General features: G+C 48.8%; 1 protein-coding gene across 6 annotated transcripts in view; it reads right to left on the reverse strand.

The window, feature by feature from the left end:
• The window catches only part of COBL (cordon-bleu WH2 repeat protein), a 262,604-nt gene that overhangs the window by 60,599 nt on the left and 179,495 nt on the right, over window positions 1–22,510 (reverse strand). For 3 of the 6 annotated variants that reach the window (XM_080818254.1, XM_080818253.1, XM_080818252.1), the window contains 2 exons: window positions 5,144–5,300; window positions 1,799–1,969 (listed from right to left, as the gene is read on the reverse strand). In XM_080818254.1, coding sequence (XP_080674380.1) covers window positions 1,799–1,969; window positions 5,144–5,300 — 328 coding nt within the window. The remainder of the gene's footprint in view (window positions 1–1,798; window positions 1,970–5,143; window positions 5,301–22,510) is intronic. The other 3 variants (XM_080818257.1, XM_080818256.1, XM_080818255.1) reach the window with 1 other exon arrangement.

The following is a 22,510-nucleotide window of genomic DNA, read 5'->3' on the forward strand; positions in this document are numbered from 1 at the left end:
GTCAAGGGCCCCAAATTCACCGCCAGCAGTTGGGCGCCAACAGCCCGTAGCTCCCTTGCGACAGGTGGAAGGGATGCCCAGATTCCAACATTTTGTGAAACCATGAGACATGACAACAGAGGGTTTGTTTTCCTCCACGGCTGTGAGGTCCGGGGGCGAAGAAGGCAGGTCGCTTTCCGCCTGGCTGGGCAGCAGTTCCTGGGTTCAGTGCTGCCCAAAGTGGTCAGCAAGGTTCTGTGCACTGGGGGAAAGAGAAGCTCCGGGTTGGAGGCGTGCAGCTCTGGGGCAGGAGCAGTGAGGAGGCGGGAGCAGCAGGAGGGGGCCCTTGGTGGAGGCCCACCCCCTCCGGCATGGCCTGGCGCTAATACCTCACGGGGTCCCCTCCCCCAATCCTCCTGCTCCTCCTTCACTCGGGTCCTGGGGACGAGAGGGGGGGAGAAGGGGAAGGGGTTATGACCCGAGGGCTAAGGGGAGTCTGATGACACGTGTCTGGGGATATGACCGCGTGGGGAGAATATCACGGCCCCGGGGCGGGTGGGGGATGGGGCCATGAAGCCAGAAGATGGGGAGCCCCATCCTTTGTCTGTTGCCCGGTTCCGTTCTCCCCGAGGGCGGGCTGGGAAATGACTCCACAGCCCTGCAGAGAGGCAGGAGGAAGCTCTCCTCCCCACACCTGACGCTCGCCTTGGGGAGCAGCCCTCCCAGATCTCGCCTGCCCGTCTCCCCAGCAGACGCCGCACACCGGCGGCGCCCCCGAGGGCAAGGAGGCCTGGGAAGAAGTGGGGATCGGCAGGTCAGCATCAGTTCGGGTGTGGGCGAGCGTGCGAGGCCCGGGTGTCCCATCCACACAGGTTCCACGGTCTGCTGGTCTTGCCGCCCTCCCCTGACTGCCTTCAGCTTTGCTGTTTTTCCTCAGCCCCTCCTCCCCCACGGAACCCCCCCCCCCCCCCCCCGCCACCAGGATCCACAGGTCCTGTGGTCCAGGACTGTGTCCCTTTACAATGAAGCAGCACTGAGCCATCCTTAAAGGGGTGCGCACGGGCTTCCCGTGCCAATGGTGCCATCGGAATACATATGGTTAAACATATGAAATGATGACCCCCCGGGAGCAGGAGTGCTGTGCACAGTATTTCTGGAGGTCAGAAAGAAATCTCGGGAGACAACAAAGACAGCCGGGTCTCAGCCAGGGTATGACAAGAAGTAGAAAACAATGAGACTTTAATTCTGGCTATTGCTAGAAGGAACTCAAGCTGATTCCCTTTCTGCTGCCTCAGTTTCCCTTTCTGCAGGGTAGCACTCCTACTGCTTGGTCGCTGGCCTTATGATTCAAAGGTCCTCCTTCATAAGTCTTCAAGACCCCCCGGTCTTGAACACGGCTCCCCTCTGCCCTCGCGGCTTGCCGGAGTGAGCTCACCAACAAAATCCCATAATTGCTGAGTCCCCGCAAGAGCTGAGTGGGCTCTCGCTATCTGCAGACGTTCTGAGGTCAGTTCTAACTTGAGAGAGAGCAGCTCCGAGCTGCCTGTCTTCACCCACACAGTGTGACTGCGGCCAGGGTCTGACCTCGGGGTGAATGATTAATGCGTGAAGTCATTCTTTACGAGCACCTGCAAGGCATTCCGAGCGCATTCACTGTGAAATTGGACACACTGCTTCGGGCATTTAGAAAGGAAGGCTGGAGCAGAACGTCACAAACACCCCAAGGCAAGAACGGAAAGTCTGGAAACCCAGCCCTGACACAGGTGAGCAGAGAGACGGGAAGTCGACATGTATGGGAAAGAAAACAAGAGGCACGTACGTGTGGGTCTCAGGTCCGAGGCCTCGGAACCAGCACTCTCCCCAGGAAAGCCGAGAGGCTCCGCCACGTCTGTGTCGGGAGGAGGGTAGGGCGGGGGCGGGGGGAGCACTAACTGGGGGGGCCCCCGAGCAGAGCCTCTGGGAGGTTTTTGTGGCACCTGCCGTCCAACACCTACATGGAATCAACGGGGTGACTTCAGAAGGTTAAACCCAGAGACTCTCTGCCCCCCCGTGGAAGGCACGTGGCCATCACTCACCCGGGCATCAAAAATAACCTCGTGGCACCGAATCCAACCACACCCGGCACCGAATCCAACCACTCCCGGCACCGAATCCAGCCACACCCGGCGCCAGATCTGACCACACTCGGCACCACATGGAACAGTGCTCAGTACCGAAGTCAACCTCACCATGCATCAAATTCGACCACACCTGCCACGAAATCCAGCCACACCCGGTATCAAATCCAGCCGCACTTGGTACCAAACTGAGGCTCACTGGGCACCAAACGCAGCCTCAGGGCACCGAATCCAACCACACCTGGTATCAAAGTCAGCCTCACCGCGTACCAGATTCAAACACACCTGCCAACAAATCCTGCCATGCCCGGGGTCCAGATTCAAAGTCCCTCGGCATCAAATCCCACCTCGCTCATGCTTTAACATTTTACGCACACACTGTCCTCTCCTCGAGCCGGTTTGGAAATAACCTACTTGTTTACGATGTGTTTCTGGCAGGCGCTACTACTCCCAAATGCCGGGCTTGAAATTATTCTTTTAAAAGCCCCCTCGGCAGCTCTGTTGCATTGAAAGAACTCCTTTTGTACATGTAAGTTCTTATTAGGGATTAGTATTTTTTTTTTTTTAGCTTCCTCTTGTTATTTTTGTATCTGTGAACTACTGTGGATTAAGTAGCCCTAAATCAGCTTACCTCTTTAAGCTCAATTTTATATCAGCAATCTGTCCCACTGTTTAGGGTGATGATTTTCAAACTTTGTTTTGAAGACGGTCCCGACTTGGACAAAGAGTTAGGGGTGGCACTTCTGTCCATCTGACCTCTGGAGCCCCCTGGGGCAGCCCCCTCTTTGTGCTGTTGACATCTAGGGAATCCGCTTGCCCTTTTATAAAAAGGACTTTCTTCTGTTAAGAAGATTTTTGAAGGCCAATGACTTAATAGAAGGAAGGCATGTAAACCACTTGTACCATAGGTCACACTTCCTAGGATTTCTTTTAAAAACACTTTATTCTGTGCTTCATGCCTGCCATTGGGTTATTAATGAATAAATATTAAGAAATACAATTTCTTTATCCACTTCCTCCTTCTCTTGATTACAGTTCTCTAGATGTGGGAGAATAGTGATGTCCCCATGGCTAGACATCATTTGTCACCTCAAGTGCAAAGAAGCCACAAGTCGTCAGGACGAGCATGTCTGGCTGGCCCGAGGAAGGCACCCTCAAGGGCGAGGCATGTGGGAAGGACAGGTGTAGTACCGGAAAAGCTTCTCCCTACCAGAAGGCTTAGTTTTTGTTTGCCCAGGAACTTGGGTCAGACCCAAATCCAACCCATACTATTTTAGTGCAAGTTCCAACATTTTTTTGCCCTCTTATATCTAGGTATCTGAATAGAAAGATGTTTATTTGTGTGGGGTGTGCAAATAGGAAAACTTGTTACATGTGTGTCTGTTAACGTGAAGCCTAGACTTTGGTGAAAAATTCCCCTTGCGGTATTGCTAGCGTACTGCTACTTCATGGGGGTTGCTGATGGGGATGGAAGTCTCCCTTATATTGTTACCGAGACTTCTACCATCCTCCTGACCTCACCAAGTATTCAAGGTCACTGTCAGCTGGAAGGGAGTTCCTGGCTTCCTTCTCAATCTTCACAAACCAGGTGACGGACAAGAGAGAGAGACTAGTAGTGAATCACCACCGTCCATCCCTCCTCCCTGTAACGGGCTCCTTAGCGACTTAGGACTTGTCCATGTGGATTTCAGTTTCCAAATATCCGCCCCTTCCCCCGAACACCTGCACCTTGGCCAGGTCCTCCAAGCATGGGGACATGAGGCGGCAGCCAGTCCTTCCCAGCTGATGGGGAGGCCTTCCCTTGGTCTGAAATGGGCTGTCTGGCCTGGAGGCTGGCACGACTCATAGGCCTGAACACTACCACCTAAAGTGGACACGTCTTAGAGTTGCGAACAGGAACCGTAAACTGGAGGGCTGTCAGCTGTTTACCACAAGAGCGGGCGAGAACTCGGGAGGGAGAACGGGGGTCTCGTCATGGAAAGGAGATGATGTGGCTAATCGGAAGAGCTGCTGATCCTGGGTTCTGTCAGTCTGGCAGTGTTTTCCTCTGGCAAAGAGGATGAACTGACGTGAAACATACACTATGGTTCCTTAGGATAATCGATCCCCTGGCGGTGAAATGCTGAGACATGAATGGGGAAGAGTTGACTTGGGAAGAAAAGGCTGACACACAGCCAAGCAGCTCGTATTAGAGTTTCAGACACTGACAATGTAAGCCCTTATCCTTGGGAATCTTCCTTTTGGGGGTCACAGCCAGGGGGTCAAGGGCAAAACACGAGCGTGCCCTATGGAGTAAGTGGCATCGGGCATGGCGCCTGTAATGAGCTGATGCTCCTGTCATCACAGGGAAACCCCGGTCCCCAAGAGCCACTTCTGCTCCTACATAAATGGAACAACAGATACTGACTCGTTTTAAAACTGAAGGAAACTTTCCTGGCTTGCGGATCTAGAGACCCCTGCCACTTCTCTCTCCGCCACCTGGAACACGAAGAGGTGGCATTTAATGATCTAACAGGTCTCTCTGGTCACAGACAGGACGGTTCTATCCTCTTTCCTTTTTGTTTGTTGTTCCCCAAAATATCGGGGTGTCTGCTCCATATAGAAAAGTGGAGGTCGATTTCAAACTGGGTGGTCAAGAAATTAGGGAATGACTGTCAGCTGATCTAGAAACCTCCTGGGGACTAGAGGGCTTTCGAAACAGCCCACACAGACGTCATCCTAAGGACATTCATCCTTCCATCCGGGAGACACACACAGGCGCACACGCACGCGTCTGGCACCGCTCGTCTCCTCCCCAGCGTCCTCTGCCATCCTCCACCCTTGCCACCTGCCCCCCCACCTCCGTGCCTGCACGATGCCCGGAAAATATGCCTGCAAGATACTAAATGGACTTTCAAGTGCTTCTTTCCAGACTTTCTTTCCTTGGCATAAGTATCTTCCGAGTTAATGCTGCTGTAGCGGGCGTGACTGCGAGAGTTAAGAGCAGTGCTGGGACTCCACGCAAGGCAAAGCTCAGAGGCGTGCAGACGGCAGCGCGGGGCACTCACCCGTGGCGCTCTTCCTGTTCTCCTCCCTGTCCTGCGTGCGAGGGGGCACCAGGGGGCTCGGCGGCGTCGGGGGCTGCGGCGTCGGGGGCTGCGGCGTCGGGGGGGCTGGTGCCCGCCTCTTCTTTCTCTGCAGGTCAACCTGGGACCCTAGAGACACCTGGGAAGCACAGAGAGAGGCGACAGGCAGGGTCAGGGCGGCCCGGTGAGAGAGTGGGGTGCACGTGGGGTGCGTGCCTCAGAGAAGCTGGCCTGGGGGACCCGGTGCTCCAAGGAGCGTTGGCAGATTGCTGGGTTCCTTTCTGGGGTCCTGGGGCAGGTGGCAGACGCCCTGGTGTGACAGCTTGCCGTGGGGCCAAGGAGTGGCCCCGAGGTGGCCCAAGGAGGCTCACAGGCATCCTAAGACCCCTCGGAGCCACCAGGGGAGCTAGGGCTCTGCCCCACACTGCCTGAAGTCCCGTCAAGGGACATTGTAACATCTCCTTGGCATAGATACAATAAAGGGGACCCTCTGCCCTTCATTAAATGCAAAAGAGCACTACTCCTTCTGGATACTTGGCCAGGGGCCACCATGACATGCATCCACGCAGGGGGAGAGCAGAAGGGGCCCAGTCAGGGCTCCCTCTGCCCAGAATTCTGCTCCCCCGCCCCTGCATGTTCTCAAGCAGCTGGGACCAGTCGCTGTCCACAGACGGGCCACCCACGGGCCGGGATCACAGTGACGTCTGCCAGCCCACGGCTCACGGCGTCAGCCTACGGGACGTCAAGCTCCCACCGAAGACTTGGGCCGATGACGAATTTACAGCTCCGAAAGGCTGCGTATGGACTGCATAGTCTCCTCCCCTCCACATTATGATGTTTTCATCCCTTGGGCCTGGCATTTCCTGTGTGTGTATGTGCATGTGCAGAGGGTCTCCTTTTAAATAACACGTATTAATTGCAACATAAATTTATATTTAAAATTCATACAAGCAAAAGAAAGAAAAAAGTTACTTTGTTAACACTCGGATTCTAACTGCTAACAGTTGGCATACATTTTTCTGGTCTCTCCTTTTACCTTTTTTTTTTTTTTTAAGATATTATTTATTTGAGAGCAAGAATGAGCACAAGCAGAGGGAGGAACAGGCAGAGGGAGAAGCAGGCTCCCTGCTGAGCAAGGAGCCGGATGCGGGACTCAATCCCAGGACCCCTGGGATCATGGCCTCAGCTGAAGGCAGACTCTTAACTGACTGAGCCCCCCAAGCATCCCTGGTTTTTAACCTTTCCTTTTCAAAGTCATGCACTTTCAAGAAATAACCTCATATTTCAAAATCACCCTCCTACTCCAATACACAACAACCACCTCCTATACCTGTACAACTCTGTAGTGTATTTCCTGGAAAACATGGCCAGCAGGAGAATCAAGTCACTCCACCAAGCTCAGAGCCTAGCCAGAAGCTCCTGGTCCACACTGCCCCCACTCCAGAAAGACCGCTTCTTACTCTTTTTCTCTTGATGTTTCCTCTGTTTTTTTAAATAATAAGCTTATTCTGCTATTCCCCAATTTCCCCGTGTTAGATACGGGCTTTCTATTCCAGAAGAGGAGGTTTAGCTGAGACACACACACACACACACACACACACACACACACACACAGTTACTCCTCAGTCTTTCCAAAAATTGTGGCACGGGGTTAAAGGATCATGATCTCACTTTACCTACACAGTTAGGGTAGATAGAATCCCATACAACAGAACTCCTCTTCAAGGAGGAAGCTGAGACCTCTCATGTCTATGTTGACATTTTCCTTCTGGATCGTTTTGATTTCTCTGAACTCGGTAAGTGATTTGTTTTCCAACTTTTCCCCTGGGCTTCCTGGAGATGGCTTCTCCTGGACTCAGCTGTTTTTCTCCTTGTTTCCTGGATCCCAGGCCTTCTGAAAAATTGACTTCCTTGTTGAGGTGGGGCTCAGCGTGGGTCAGCTTTCTGAGGTACGATGTGCATGAGGTGAACCTAGGAGAGCTTGAAAGTTGAAGACGGTTTCTACTCTGTGAGGCTGACCAGCGGGTCACAGACGCTGGCTCCGTCTTCTCCACGTGGTCTGCTTCTCGTCCGCCAGCTTTGAGGACCCTCCCTTGTCCCTGGCACCCCGAAATGTCTGACAGCACGCCCTGGGCTGAAGTGCTCTCCACCCATGGTCTGGGGCATTTGTGGAACCCTGCAATCTAGAAATCCTTTAAATCTGCGGAATGTTCTAGCATCATTCCTTTCAGATTTCTTCTTCCCTCTGTTTTCTGTCTCTCCCTGGGTTCTGATTATTGAACACTGAGGGTTTGAAATCAATTTTTTAAATTTTTCTTGAATATTATTGACTAATTAAAAAAATTTCTGCTTTCTTGGAAATTTCCTTTCCCTCGCTGTCCAACTTTTTGAATTTTTAAAACTCCGTGACTATGTTTTTAATTTCCAAGAGCTCCTTCCTGTTATGTACTTTTTAAAAAGTACCATGTCTTCTTTTCTGGATACAGTATCTTCTCTTTTCCCTCTGAGGCCATTTTTATATTTTTTGAAGATGTTCTTTTCTGTTTGTTTGTTTTTATGCTTTGTTGTTTCCTACATGTTCCCTTCTTCCTCTCTCTGTCTTAGCTTCTGTCTGTCACATTCAGGCCTTTCCTCAGTTTCTGGTGACCCTTGGCTGATTGCTTATAATTGTGCATTTCTGGGGACAGAGTCTCTTTGACATGCCAATGGGTTTCCCTGCAGGTGCCTGGGCAGAAATCCAGTTAGCTCACTGGGGGGGGGGGGTGCCCAAATGCCATTATCTGTAGGATTCTCTTGCATGCAGGGGGATTTTCCAGCCTCCTGCCAGGAGGAGGGAGCTAATGCAGAGCAGGAGTCCAGCGGGCAGCCCTGGACCCATTCAGCATTTGCTTTTCTCTTCTCCCAGTGCACAGCACTCTCCATGTGACTCAGGTCCTAGAGGCAGCCTCTCAGATCTTTCTCTTGTGGGGTCTGGCACACCTCTAGCTGTGTGTGGCCAGCGGGTCGGGGATCTACTCTTTCACGTATACACATCCACTGTCCTCTGCTCCTTCTGCCTGCAGGTGTGCACAGGAACGGGGAACCCCCGGTCCCCACCTCACCAGGCTCTGCTCCCTGCTGCTGGGTCTCTCAAGCCAGAGGTCAACCCTCAGCTGCTTCTGCTTTGCTGGGAATTTGACACAGTCCACGCAGCCTAGTTCCTGGTGTCTACTGACCCCTTACTGCTCCTTCTTGCCTTCTCTTTGTTGTAGTGGGCTAATGCTTTGCATTCATTTTAGTGGGGCTTCAAAAGGAGACAGAGAGACTCACTCATTTTATCAGCCGCATTTCCCTATATATATATTTTTTAATTTTTTATTTTTTAATTAACATATAATGTATTATTAGCCCCAGGGGTACAGGTCTGTGAATCGCCAGGTTTAAACTTCACAGCACTCACTATAGCACATACCTTCCCCAGTGTCCATAACCCCACCACCCTCTCCCTACCCCCCTTCCCCCAGCAACCCTGTTTGTTTTGTGAGATTAAGAGTCTCTTATGGTTTGTCTCCCTCCCAATCCCATCTTGTTTCATTTATCCCTTTCCTACCCCCCAACCCCCCCCATGCTGCCTCTCAACTTCCTTATATCAGGGAGATCGTATGATAATTGTCTTTCTCTGATTGACTTACTTCGCTAAGCATAATACCCTCTAGTTCCATCCGCATCATCGCAAATGGCAAGATTTCATTTCTCTTGATGGCTGCATAGTATTCCATTGTATATATATACCACATCTTCTTTATCCATGTCTGTTGATGGACATCTAGGTTCTTTCTATAGTTTGGTTATTGTGGACATTGCTGCCATAAACATTCGGGTGCACGTGCCCCTTCGGATCACTACATTTGTATCTTTAGGGTAAATACCCAGTAGTGCGATTGCTGGGTTGTAGGGTAGCTCTATTTTCAACTTTTTGAGGAACCTCCATACTGTTTTCCAGAGTGGTTGCACCAGCTTGCATTCCCACCAACAGTGTAGGAGGGTTCCCCTTTCTCTGCATCCTCGCCAGCATCTGTCATTCCCTGACTTGTTAATTTTAGCCATTCTGACAGGTGTGAGGTGGTATCTCATTGTGGTTTTGATTTGTGTTTCCCTGATGCCGAGTGATGTGGAGCATTTTTTCATGTGTCTGTTGGCCATCTGGATGCCTTCTTTGCAGAAATGTCTGTTCATGTCCTCTGCCCATTTCTTGATTGGATTATTTGTTCTTTGGGTGTTGAGTTTGATAAGTTCTTTAGAGATTTTCGAGACTAGCCCTTTATCTGATATGTCATTTGCAAATACCTTCTCCCATTCTGTCAGTTGCCTTTTGGTTTGGTTGACTGTTTCTTTTGCTGCGCAAAAGCTTTTGATCTTGATGAACTGTCAATAGTTCATTTTTGCCCTTGTTTCCCTTGCCTTTGGCAATGTTCCTAGGAAGAAGTTGCTGTGGCTGAGGTTGAAGAGGTTGCTGCTTATGTTCTCCTCAAGGATTTTGATGGATTCCTTTCTCACATTGAGGTTCTTCATCCATTTTGAGTTTATTTTTGTGTGTGGTGTAAGGAAATGGTCCAGTTTCATTTTTCTGCATGTGGCTGTCCAATTTTCCCAACACCATTTGTTGAAGAGACTGTGTTTTTTCCATTGGACATTCTTTCCTGCTTTGTTGAAATTAGTTGACCATAGAGTTGAGGGTCTATTTCTGGGCTTTGTATTCTGTTCCAATCATCTATGTGTCTGTTTTTGTGCCAGTACCGTACTGTCTTGATGACAGCTTTGTAATAGAGCTTGAAGTCTGGAACTGTGATGCCACCAACTTTGACCTTCTTTTTCAAATTCCTCTGGCCATTTGAGGTCTTTTCTGGTTCCTTATAAATTTTAGGATTATTTGTTCCATTTTTTTGAAAAAAATGGATGGGATTTTGATAGGGATTGCATTAAAAGTGTAGATTGCTTTAGGGATAGAGGGTACATACCTCAATATCATCAAAGCCATCTATGAAAAACCCATAGTGAATATCATTCTCAATGGAGAAAAACGGAGAGCTTTTCTGCTAAGGTCAGGAACATAATAGGGATGTCCATTATCACCACTGCTATTCAACATAGTACTAGAAGTCCTAGCCTCAGCAATCAGACAACAAAAAGAAATTAAAGGCATCCAACTCGGCAAAGAAGAAGTCAAACTATCACTATTTGCAGATGATATGAGACTTTATGTGGAAAAACCAAAAGATTCCACTCCAAATCGGCTAGAACTTTTACAGGAATTCAGTAAAGTGTCAGGATATAAAATCAATGCACAGAAATCAGTTGCATTTCTTTACACCAACAACAAGACAGAAGAAAGAGAAATTAAGGAGTCAATCCCATTTGCAATTGCACCCAAACCCATAAGATATCTAGGAATAAACCTAACCAAAGAGGCAAAGAATCTGTCCTCAGAAAACTATGAAATACTCATAAAAAAATTGAGGAAGACACAAAGAAACGGAAACATGTTCCCTATATATTTTTAAAAGGCTGTCTGGTAAGCCATGGGATCCTTGAGCCAGAATTAATTCAGTTAACTCCATTAAGATTGTTTGGTTTTGGCCAGTAAAAATTAGACTTCTTGGCACACCCTTCAAGTTTTATCCTTTCTTGCATTTCTTCTTTCTTGTCTTTTTTAGTTTTCTGTAAGTCCCTTTACTATAACTTCTGAGGTAAGGAACATATAAGATTGGAGGGACACAGCAGTTCTAAATTGCTTTCCCCAATTTTAAGAATGTTTGTCATGTGTTTAGCTCACCCTGAGTTTGTGATGAAGTCATCAGGACTCCTTCAAATAAATGGATAGCAAATCTTTCCACTTTTCTGTTAGTATCTATAGGTTGCTTTGGTCCGTTGTTCGGTCTTGGGCCCTAGTGCTGGGCTCTCAGGAGACCCTGTTTTGCTGTGCCCTTCGAGAGGCACTTCTGGGTAAGGGGTGGGACACTTACACTAGCACCTATGCTCTCAAACCCTGCCTCTACTTCCCACCCGGTCACTGATGAGAATGTTGAAAGGCATAGAGCTTTGGCTCTGATACCCAGATTTCTTCCTTTGTGGTTGACATCAATTCATCAATTAATGGTGATTCCAAGACCAGTAATCGAAATGAGACCTAATGGGCAAAACTTTTTTTTTTTTTTTTTTCCTGGAGCTCTTAGTTTAACATGTTTAAACAGAAGTGTTCTAGTAGATGTACTTACAGACTTCAAGGAAATAGTATTTACATTAACAGCAAAGATTTAGCCAATATTTACTGGAGTGTCAACTCTATCCCCATACAACTACCTCCTAAGAGCTAATTTTCCTATGTCTGTTTGGTAAAGGAAGAAACTGAAGCTTTGCCGCTTACAGCAGATAACTTGCCCAAGGCCATACAGCTAATGTGTGGACAAAGTCGGTACTCGACCTTTGAGTCCAAGCTCTCCTTGGAAGAAATAACTCCTGCAGTTTGGAATGGAAATGTCTGTCCCTAGGGCTCCATACACAACTGGCACCCGTGGAGTTCTCATCGTCCCACGTGGCAACCTAGCCACCTAAAGGGTGGATGAGAAAGCAATTCGTGCTGGGGGGAGTTGCTTTAGAAAAACATTTCTTAGACCTGAAGCACATCTTCTGTATGTGTTTCAAGGAACATGTGAAATCCAGGTCTGCCCACTCTCGGGAGCTTGTGCCTGTCATTGTCCCCTTCTTAGAACCAGGACGCATAGTGGCCCCTCTGGGTGGGTCTGGCCTGTTCTGACATGCCACCTGTCTGAGCAAGGTGGCAGGAAGCTTTCCCCAATCACAGAACCTGGGTCCTTCAGGGACTTGTCTGTTTAGGAAGCATCCATTCACTGTGGCTCCTTTGGTCTCATAATCTCATTGTGATGGTTACATGTAAAGCCAGACTGGAGGTCAGAAAGTGTTTAAGGGGAGGGGAAATTCTGCTTTAAAGAGAATGGGTCAGCCTCTCCCCATAAGACACAGAGCCCCCTGGTGCCACCTGCTCCTGCAGCTTGCTCAGGGCGCATGGCACTTTGTAGGGGATGCAGGAAAAATTAGTTCATGCCTCTGTATGTGTGTGCACATGCATATGGGTGTGTACAAGTGTCTGTACCTGTGTATGCATATGTGCATGCATGCACGTGTATGAGAATATGCATGTGTGTGCACACACACATACTCACATGTGTTTCCCATGTTCCTTTATAGTTTTTATCTATATGAATATGACATTCACATTATTTTTTTTTAGGGAAATGGACATATCCCTCCAGGTTTTAAGTGTTTGGCTATAGGACAGAGACATGAGTAGATCTGAGGGTCTATGTTATGAAATAAAATTAGTACAGCACAGTACCTTCCAGCCATTTATCTGTTCATTCATTCCTTCTTCCTTCCATCTATCTATCCATCCACCCACCCATCTACCCATTCATTCCTCCATGCACCCACCTACCCATATATCCATCCATCACCCATCCATCCACCCATCCACCCACCCATCCACCAACCCATCCATCATTCTATCCAGCCACCCATCTATCCATCCATCCATCCTTCTATCCATTATCCATCCAACCATCCATCCATCCACCCACCCACCTATCCATCCAATCATCTATCCATCATCCATCTACCCACCCATCTATCCATCCACCACCCACCCATCTAACCACTCATCCAACCATCCATCCATCCAACCATCCATCCATCCAACCATCCATCATTCCATCCAGCCATCTGTCTATCCAACCACCCATCTATCTATCCATCCACCCATCCTTCCTTCTATCCATTATCCCTCCACCCATCCATCCATCCATCCATCCATCCATCCATCCATCCATATCATCCATCCATCCTTCCATTCACTCATCCATCCAAACACTTGGGTACTTGATGCCACGTTCCATGGTAGGCACACACCAGTGAGGGAAGGAACACCAGGTGCATTTCTTCCAGTCACACTGAACTGTGCTTCGCAGTGCTGTCCTGAGTCTCTGCTTCCTGCCCTTCCCAGAATGCCCTTCCTTGTCCAATGCGTCTGTCAGTCTTCCGCCCCTGTTGAAATCTTCCTCAGTCTTCAGGAAGCTTGCTAAAATTCCCTGGGTGGGTGTTAATGGCCTGTCTTCTATGCTCCGGCAATAGTTGGCTCCAATGTATGAGCAGTGCCTTGCTGGGAGCACCATCCTTGCTGTCTCCTCTCCCTAGTCCAGCTGGCTGGTACCATGTTGGCTCCCCCATGATCTCCAAGCTCTGAATAGGAAAGGGTCTGTTGATTGGTCTGAATTTCCACAATCCCTAGCCTCATGCTTCTGCATTTTAGGAATCAATAAATGTGTGCTGAATAGAAGAAAGACTGAAGGAGACATTATATATAAATGTGGCTTGCTGTGGAAGGAGTTTATAAATACTGTTTTTCAACCAGGGCCCACAAGTCCAACACAGCTCTGGCCCCATCTCTCATCTCTCTCTCTTATTTGGAATGAAAATACCCTACTGTTTTTATGTTGATCCAAATGAAAGTCATATATCTTCACTTGAAAACAGTTCGAATAATAGAGGGGCATATCTGGTGCTAAGTGACATCTTTCTTACCTCTGTCCACAAGAGATAACTTGTATTCAAGTGTGACATGCATCTCCTCAGGCTTTCTTTCTGTGTATCTAGCTACGTGAATATTGATAAGAATGAGAGCACACTCTCTTGATGACAGAGGCTTTTGTCACCTGTGGGGCACTGTTCACTGCTGGATGTAGATCTCCCTGACGTCCTGAAGATGGAAAGGGTTTACCCTGTGGGGACCACCAAAGTTTGTCTGTCCTCCACGTTTGGCACTTGATTTGTTGCTTTGTTGTCTTTGATTCGTTGCTCTTTCAAATTACATCGCAGTGAACAACCTCACCCGGTTATCTTTTTCTACTTTGTTTATTCCATTATGATCCCACTCCATAAGCTCCCTGGTGCACCAGCAATATGATTTTTAAATGAACTGAAATTAGAATCTAGAAGAGATACCCACCCTTGCATGTTCATGGCAGAGCCAGTCACAAGCCAAGACATGGAAAAACCTTAAGTGTCCATTGACAGTTGGATAGGTAAAGCAAATATGGGATATTCATACAAGGGGAGAGTACTCAGCCTTAAAAAGGAAGGGGCTTCTTTAGGGTGTGGCAACATGGATGGGCCTGCAGGACGTTATGCAAATGGAAACAAGTTGGGTAAGTGCATAATTGCACTTACAGGAGGCATCTAAAGCAGGCAAACTCATGGAAACGAAGCGCAAGGTGTTGAGTGCCAGAGGCCGGGGTGGGATGGGACCTACCACTCAATGGACGTGAACTCTCCATCAAGCCAGGTGAAGAAGCTCTAGGGTTGTGCTATGCACCCGGTGTGTGCAGAGACATAACCTACTATGCTCTGAAACACTGATGAGCGTAGATCGCTCGTGAAGAGCTCTTACCACAATAAAACACAATCTGAAAGAAACACGTGATACGCGCAGCCCAATAGGTCCCCAGCAAGACTGTATCCACTTAAACTCTCACCAATGGCCTCTTTCTTCCCACTCAGCAAGAATCGGTGGAAAGTGTCCTGATCCCTTTAGAAAAATCTGTGTTCTTTGACTATAAGGATCAGCGATTTTTAATGATAGCTGTTTATCTGGGTGAAAGAGAGAAAGAACCAGTTGTTCACATGGGCCAAGCTTTATTTCTTCTCCCTGTGTCTGTGGTCTTGGCCTTTTCTTAGCAATCTCCCCTAACTTACACGTATGCTGTGAATATTGACCCTAGTTCATCATGGCCGTCTAATTTTCTGTACTTTACTCTTTTAGAATGTAAAAATTTATCTGAGTCAATCTGTCAGGTTTTTCCACCTCTTTTAGGGGAGGGTTGGGGGTGGAATCTAACCCTGTGTCATCCCAAGAAAGGAGATTCTTGCTTCCAGATTAAAAGATCCCTATTGCTTAAACTACTTTCCTGGTTGAATTTTTTTATATTTTTACTTTAAGTCAACTTGGACTCAGTTTTGGTCTGTGTTCTACATTTTCTCCACATGTTTAAATGAGCTTACAACGCAAGTGAGGTTTGTTTCATAAATCGGCGGGTACCTCCATCACCATACGGCAAAACCCAGTAATAGTCCACCAGAATGAGGGGTGACTCATGTTTCCTGGACTAACTGAAGCACTTCTCCCTTGGAGGATCTGGTCTGCTGGAAATTTCACTCCTCGGAATCCAGATCCCAGGGGACCCTCTCATGCCTGGGGCGGGCTGCCGGAGGGCACCCTGCCTGCCTGCCTGTCCCCATGGGCACCTGATCTCATCTCCACTGAACAGTAGACCCAACGTGTCCTACAGAGGGTCAGGGTTGAGTCTAAGACTAGAGAGTCGTTGGTGATGAATTCTAGACAGCCTCCTCTCTGAACTGCTTAAATAATTTCTAGAAAAGGGGATTCATACTTAAAGAGACATGTCTTTTACCATTTGAGGTAGGTATTTACTGTGTTCTCATCATTTAGGGACACGAGGACATCCATTCTTTAGTATAATGAGGTTCTCCGGATTAAAACTTAAATCTACACTTTAACCTCTTTGTCTTTAACAGAATGATTATTCCCATATAATTTTCTTTCAAGTCCCCTGGTACTTTTAAGATGAGCAGCACAAAGATTATGAACCAGAATAGCCTAGAAAAGCACCTCATCTTCGATTCACTGCTATGTCCTTAGTACCCGGAACAGTCCTTAGAACTATTTGGGATGCTTGGGACACCTGGGTGGCTCAGTCGGTGAAGCATCTGCCTTTGGCTCAGGTCATGATCCCAGGGTTCTGGGATTGAGTCTCACATCAGGATCCCTGCTCAGCAGAGAGCCTCCCTCTTCTTCTGCTTATGCACTCTCTCTGTCAAATAAATAAATAAAATCTTAAAAAAACAAAAAAACCCCCAAAACCCGAGTATTTGGGATGCTTACTAAATGTTCACTGAATGAGTGAATGTTGTTACCAGAAGCATCCATGTGTTTAAAGCAATACTTTTTTTTTTTTTTGGATAGGCACACTCATCTGATGACTTTGCAAATGCTATTAATGTGTCAGACACTACGTTCGCCACTGAGAGCAAGAGCTGAGTGAGACAGACGGGACCTTGGGGCTGGTTTTATTGGAAGGGCTGTGGGCAATGATCAGATTTCCGGCTGAGGTCCCTGGGCAGATGATGGAGTTGCTCCTTGCTATGGGGGAACAGCTGTGGAGAAGCAGGTTTACGTGGAAGGCGAAGCTCTCAGCTTTGGACAAACGGATAGGGACTTCTAGTGCTATCTGGGGAGAGAACAGGCTGGAGGTGTTCAATGGAGAAACTTGCATAGAAATGGCATGAAGCCAAGCATGGATGGAGTTACCCAAGGAGAATGTCAAGAAACAGAAAGGGGTAAAATCATATATAAGCCTTAGACAGTCTACCTTTCATGGAGCAGGTATAAAATGGAAGGCTCTGGAAGGCGGAGCTGGAGCAGGAAGAGACCGGGATGATCAGATGTCGCAGAGCTTGGGTGAGATAAGGACAGAGAGCATCCACTGGGAAGGAAGTGTAAGTGCGAGCTGCTCCCCAAGGAGCATGGCCCCCACACAGAGTGGGTGGAGGAGCCCCATGGGGCGGGCAGAGGCGGCAGTCCCAGCGGGGGCAGCGACCGTGGTCAAATGGGCCAGCACGGGGACAGTGTGGACTGAGGGTGCCTTTGCTCAGGGCATTCAGGGCTGCCCCACAGACCACATCCCTTCACCACCACATATCTTCAAGGTGATTCCTTCCAGCTACACAGGCTTTAATGCCAGCTTTGTGCAGAGATTCTCAGACGTGCAGTCAAGCTGGGCTGCCCTCCTGGGCTCCTCAGTGCTCACTGACAAAGGCACCTGCACACGAGCATCTTCCTGTGTCAAAATCCAAGTGTTCTTGGTTTCCTTCCCCCGACCTGCCCCTCCGCCAGTCTCCTCTGCCCCTGGTCAAGGGCAGCTCCACTTGCTGGGTTGTCCAGGGAGATGCTCGGAGTCTGGAGTACCCCACCCCCTTCCCAGGTACGGTCCTTCTCGAATGCCGCTGCCAGCCCTCGTCATCTGTAACCTGACAACTGCAGCAGCCCCTAGACTGCCCCCTGCTTGCACCCCACACCCGTCCCCCACGGCAGCAGAACCGGCCACAGCTCTGTTCAGGGTCAGCAAGCACTTTCCAACTCCAGGAGAAATGCCTCCATCACTACACGTTATGCTGCAATACAATACACATGGTGGGGGCGGGCGCAGGCATCCCTGCGGGGTCCACGATCCTGTTTTCTCTGATTCCATAGAGATACACAAGTGGGATTGCTGGAGCGTACAGTGATTGTCTTTCTAATGTTCTGAGGACTCTGCATACTGTTCTCCAGAGTGGCTACGCCAGTGTGCATGCCCACCAACAGTGCACGAGGGCTCCCCTTCCTCCGCATCCTCGCCAACACCTGTTGTGTCCTGTGTTGTTAGTTTTATCCGTTCTCACTGGTGTGAGGTGGTATCTCACTGTGGGTTTGATTTGTATTTCCCTGATGCCGAGTGATGTGGAGCATCTTTTCAAGTGTCTGCTGACCATTTGAATGCTGTTCGCAACAACATAATATAATACACTAAATACTGGGTTAAAACAAAGTACAGTTGACCCTTGAATAATGTGGGACTTAGGGCCCCTGGCCCGTGCACTGTTGGAAATCTGCATGTGACTTCTGACTCCCCATAACTTAACTACCAATAACCCATAGTTGACAGGAAGCCTTGCCGGTTATATAACCATTCGGTGATCACGTATTTTGAATGTTATGTGCATCATACACTGTGTTCTTACAATAAAGTAAGTTAGAGGGAAGAACATGTCACTAAGAAAATCCCCAGGGAGAGAAAACACATTTACAGTAGTGTATTTATTGAAAAAAAAAAAAATCCACGGTGGTTCAAACCTGCGTTGTTCAAGGGTCCATCATAAACTAATTAATCTTGAGGACATTACGGTACGTGAGGTAAGTCAGAGATAGACAAATATGGTATGCTGTCACTTATCCGTGGAATCTAAAAACGCCAAACTTGTAAGAAAAAGAGAATAAAGTGACAGTCATCAGGGGCTGGGAGGCGGGGGACAAAGAGATGATGTGGGCTGAACTTGGCCTCTGAGGTAAGTAAATCCGGGAGATCTAATGCACAGTACCGTGAATACAGAGCCCCATGCTGTATCATAAGCATTATATCTGCGCTTAGAGACCAGATGCTTATTGTTCCCAGCACACAACAAAGGCAACGATGATTATGTGATGCGATACAAAAGCTTTTCCTACAATGACCATCATTACGGTATATAAATGCCCCAAAGCAACGTACAACTGAAATTTATACCATGTTATAGGTCAAATACATTTTAACTGCAAAACAGGGAAATGCCAGAGTCCTGACTGTGCCGGCATCACTGACCCCCCACTTCGGAGTCCCCTATTCTCTGCTCCCAGGTTGTCCCTGTCTGTCCCCAGGCTGCCCTCCCCCCGATGTGCATTCTCTACCCTTGTCCCCAGAGCCACTGACCAGCCTTGAAAGCTGCCGGCCATCTGTCACCCACCCCCACTCACCCGCTTTCTCTTCCAGATGCACTACTCTTACATTTCTGTGCATTGGTTGACGGTCTCCTGCTCTAGAATAGAATCTCCAGAAGAGATTGTTACTTGCGCTTTCTCCACACCTGCTACAGCGCGTGGCACAAAGTGGGTGCTTTGGGCGTACTGACTTACTGACTGGAGGAATGTATGAGTATATTCATAAATGCTCCTGGAGAAACCCAGGGGAGGAGCCGTGTGGGAGAGAGGTAAGGCATACAGGCTGGAAAGTTCTCTGGGAAGAGGGAGGCCATGCTGGGGTGAGATGCTGGAGGACCAGCCCCTCTGATGCCAGGGGCATCCTTCCCAGGCCCCCAGCAGATGCAGCAGACAGAAAGCAGGTTGCCCGAGGGGAGGGGAGTGAGCTCTGAGGAGGGGGGAAGCTCCGCCCCCGGTGACAGGGGTGTGGGCAGACTTGCATGTCCGTGGGGACTAGGGTTGGCACTTAGGGCAGCCCCAGCTTGCAGCATCACGTGGTAGGAGTCCAGCCGGGGACAGCAGGGCTGGCCCAGCTCTGGTCTTCTGGGCATGTGCAGAGATTGTGCAAGGACCCGACAGGCCGTGATGATGTTGGCCACAGAGCGGTGCCTTCAGGGAAGGAAGCGGAGGGAGGAGTAAAGAAAGAAGCAGAATTCCAAGCCAGGGGCACTGGGGCAAAGAGCATGAGGGAGGCCCCAGAGCCCGGCCTGGGCTTGCCCCATTGGGCACACCTCTGTGTTTGCTAGTTCCTGACAGTTGACTTATTTACGTCACTTTGATTTTCCCAAGAATGTTTCCCTTCCAGCATCGCTCAGGACAGCCCCCAGCTTTACCCCACTAGCCCGTCTGCCCTCCAGGGGGTGAAGCATACTGGCCCCCTCCTTCCCTCTGCAGCGCTCAGGTGTTCCTACTAACGCTCCATTTCCTTCTGGGAATTTGGGGAGGGATTCAAGGACACGGTGACATTGCATCCTGACCTTCCAGGAAGCATTTAGGGGCCCTCTGCCCCCCCCCCCCGTGTTCCCTAAACCCCACCACAAAGAATACAGTCCACCCTGGTCACCAGTGAAATGGAACAGAAAATGCAAGGAATCTTAGATTTCCCTGTATAGTCTTCCCCTCAAAAGTTCATCTTTCTGTCCAGCAGTATATACTACCATTTTATTTTGGTCACTGTAAATAAAATAATATGGATCTTGTGTGAGCAAACAGCACCCTTAATGTAAGCAGTGCCCCGGCTGGGTGTCATCTGGGTAAACAGATGGGGAAAATTCAAATTCAACCGATATGCAGCCACTTTCCTCCTAAATTACTGAAAAAAAAAAAAAAATTCTTCCAGGAACTTCCAAACCACACATCAAGACTTACAACCAAGATGTGGGAATTTTTTTCCCAGTGTGTAGCCCAACTCGGGGCTTGAACTCACAACCCTGAGATCAAGATTTGAGTCGAGATCAAGACTCGGACATTCAACCCATGGAGCCATCTGGGTGCCCCAAGATAAAGAGAAGTTCTCCATATTTCTGCCCCCCTGCAATTCCAGTGTCCCTCAACTGTTTTGGAATTCTGCTTTATCTTTAGGCTTCTGAGCGAGAATGAACAGATTCCAGCCAAACTCTGGCGCCTTGGGTCACCCACGCGACCCCTTTGGTTGTTTATCTTCCCTCCGCTGAAGTGCAAGCCGTCCTCACAGGTGGGAACAGGCAAGCTGCCAGGGAAAACGGTTTCCATCCTCCCTGTCTTTGGCAATCCAGAAAGAAAAACAGCCGGCATGCTTCGTGGAAAGTTATGAGAAGAAACAAAAGTGTTGTGTGAGTACTTCCTTTCTAGCTCACTTAGAACAAAATGCCTGAACACATGTGCTTTACGTGCTGTTGATTTTTAAAGAGAAGCTTTAAAGTGAATTGCTCAAGTCTGATTTCCCTTCCTATGCCCCAGTGTGTACCAAAGGCTCCCGTACCATCGCCACAGATATTTATGAAGTGTTGATTTTTCTGCTCAAATTGCACCAGCTAGAAAGAGATGCATGGAGAGCTACCTGCAGGTTCATCATGTTCTCGAGTTTCAAAGTAATGGCAAAAAACCCTGTTTCTTTTAAAATTTCACACCCACGTGGGTAGGAAAGTTGTCACTTCCCGGGGTCCACCCCACGGATCTCGGCTTGTGGCTGTGTTCTCAGCAGAGCACTAGAACCTGGCGGAGAAGTAGGACAGGGGTCCCCCCAACCCAGCACCCACAGACGTGACAGACGATGAGGGCTGTAAGATTTAGAGAGAAGCCCAGAGAACACAGGACACAACGCAGCAGGGGAATCTGCGCCCCCCACCCCTACCCCCCGCTCCAGTCCAGGAGAACAGACTCCCTCCCGGCAACCCACAATCCTGTTTCTTCTTCCTCAGCCCAGCCCTCCCTGAGCCAGAACTTACATTATGTCTTCAGAGCGAAGGCGCAGAGCCTCCTCTGGCCCGAGCTATGCCATTCTCTGCAGAGTCTCCTTCCTTCCACGATGCTCCTCCTGGGCTCCTCTCTCCTCCTCTCTTTTTCTTTCTTACCCACTCCCCTATTCCCGACTATTTCCTATGTGTGGTGGTTCTCACACTGTCCATGTGGCCCCACCACCCTGCTCCAGGGACAACTGCCAACCGGCTTCCCCACGTAGGTTTCCTGGAGATGTCTCAGATGCAGACCCATCCAACCTGTGCTTTTTCGAATATTCTTTCAGGTTGGGTATGCCCCAGGTGCTGCTGACACTGCCCTCTCACTCACTTCCTTTATCACGTTGTTCCTAGAGCATTTTGGTGCTTTCTCTGAAAGTCTCTCAAAACCAGGCCTCCCTCCCCTCTTCGCCACCTCTGCCCTCACTCAGGCCCTTAGCGTGTCCTGCTCAATGTAAGATCCCTTCATAAGTCTTGCCTCTTGTTTCTCCCTTCTTGGAGCCACTCTCCACGGTGCCATCAGGTCTGCTCATTCCTGACTCAATCTTACTAAATACCTCCAAGGCCAGAAACTGTTCTCCATGAAGGAGGCAGACCTCAAAAAAGATTCCTTCCGCCTACTCGCAGAGCTTGTGTCCTGCTGATGGAAAGTGAAATAAAGAACTGGATCATTTTAGGGAGTGATCCACTTTATTTAAGATAGAGACATAGTAGGGGGATGATTCTGTGGCGTTGGGCACAGAGAGCTACCCTGAGTAGTATGAACAAGAGCGTCAAGAAAGGTCTCTCTGAGGAGGCGGACATTTGCTTTGAAAGAATGCAAAAGAATGGGGAGAACTTTCCAGACAGAGAGAAAGAAGAAGGTGGGAACCATGTGGCAGTTTAAATGCTACAAGAGAAGAATGGCTTGAGGTCGGTGTGGCCGAGCCTCTGCATGGCAATACTGGCCTTGAAGAGGAGCTTGGCTTTTCTTTGGTGTTGGTCAAATAAGATAATCAGTAGGATCAAACCCAAATGATGTCTGTAGCAGCCACCTTGCTCCTCGATGGGGCCCTGGTTTTCCCTCCTGTGTCATCTTACCTATGGGCCTCTTACACCTTGGCCTCCAATGCTGCCACACAACACCCCCTTTACCTATGCCATCCTGTCCTATGTCTAGCAAACTCCTATCCACCCTTCAAGACCCACGTACAATGTCCCATCTCACAAAAATAAATAAATAAAATAGATAAATAT

The sequence above is a fragment of the Martes martes genome (assembly GCF_963455335.1).
Source record: "Martes martes genome assembly, chromosome: 11".
Classification (NCBI taxonomy): Eukaryota; Metazoa; Chordata; class Mammalia; order Carnivora; family Mustelidae; genus Martes; species Martes martes.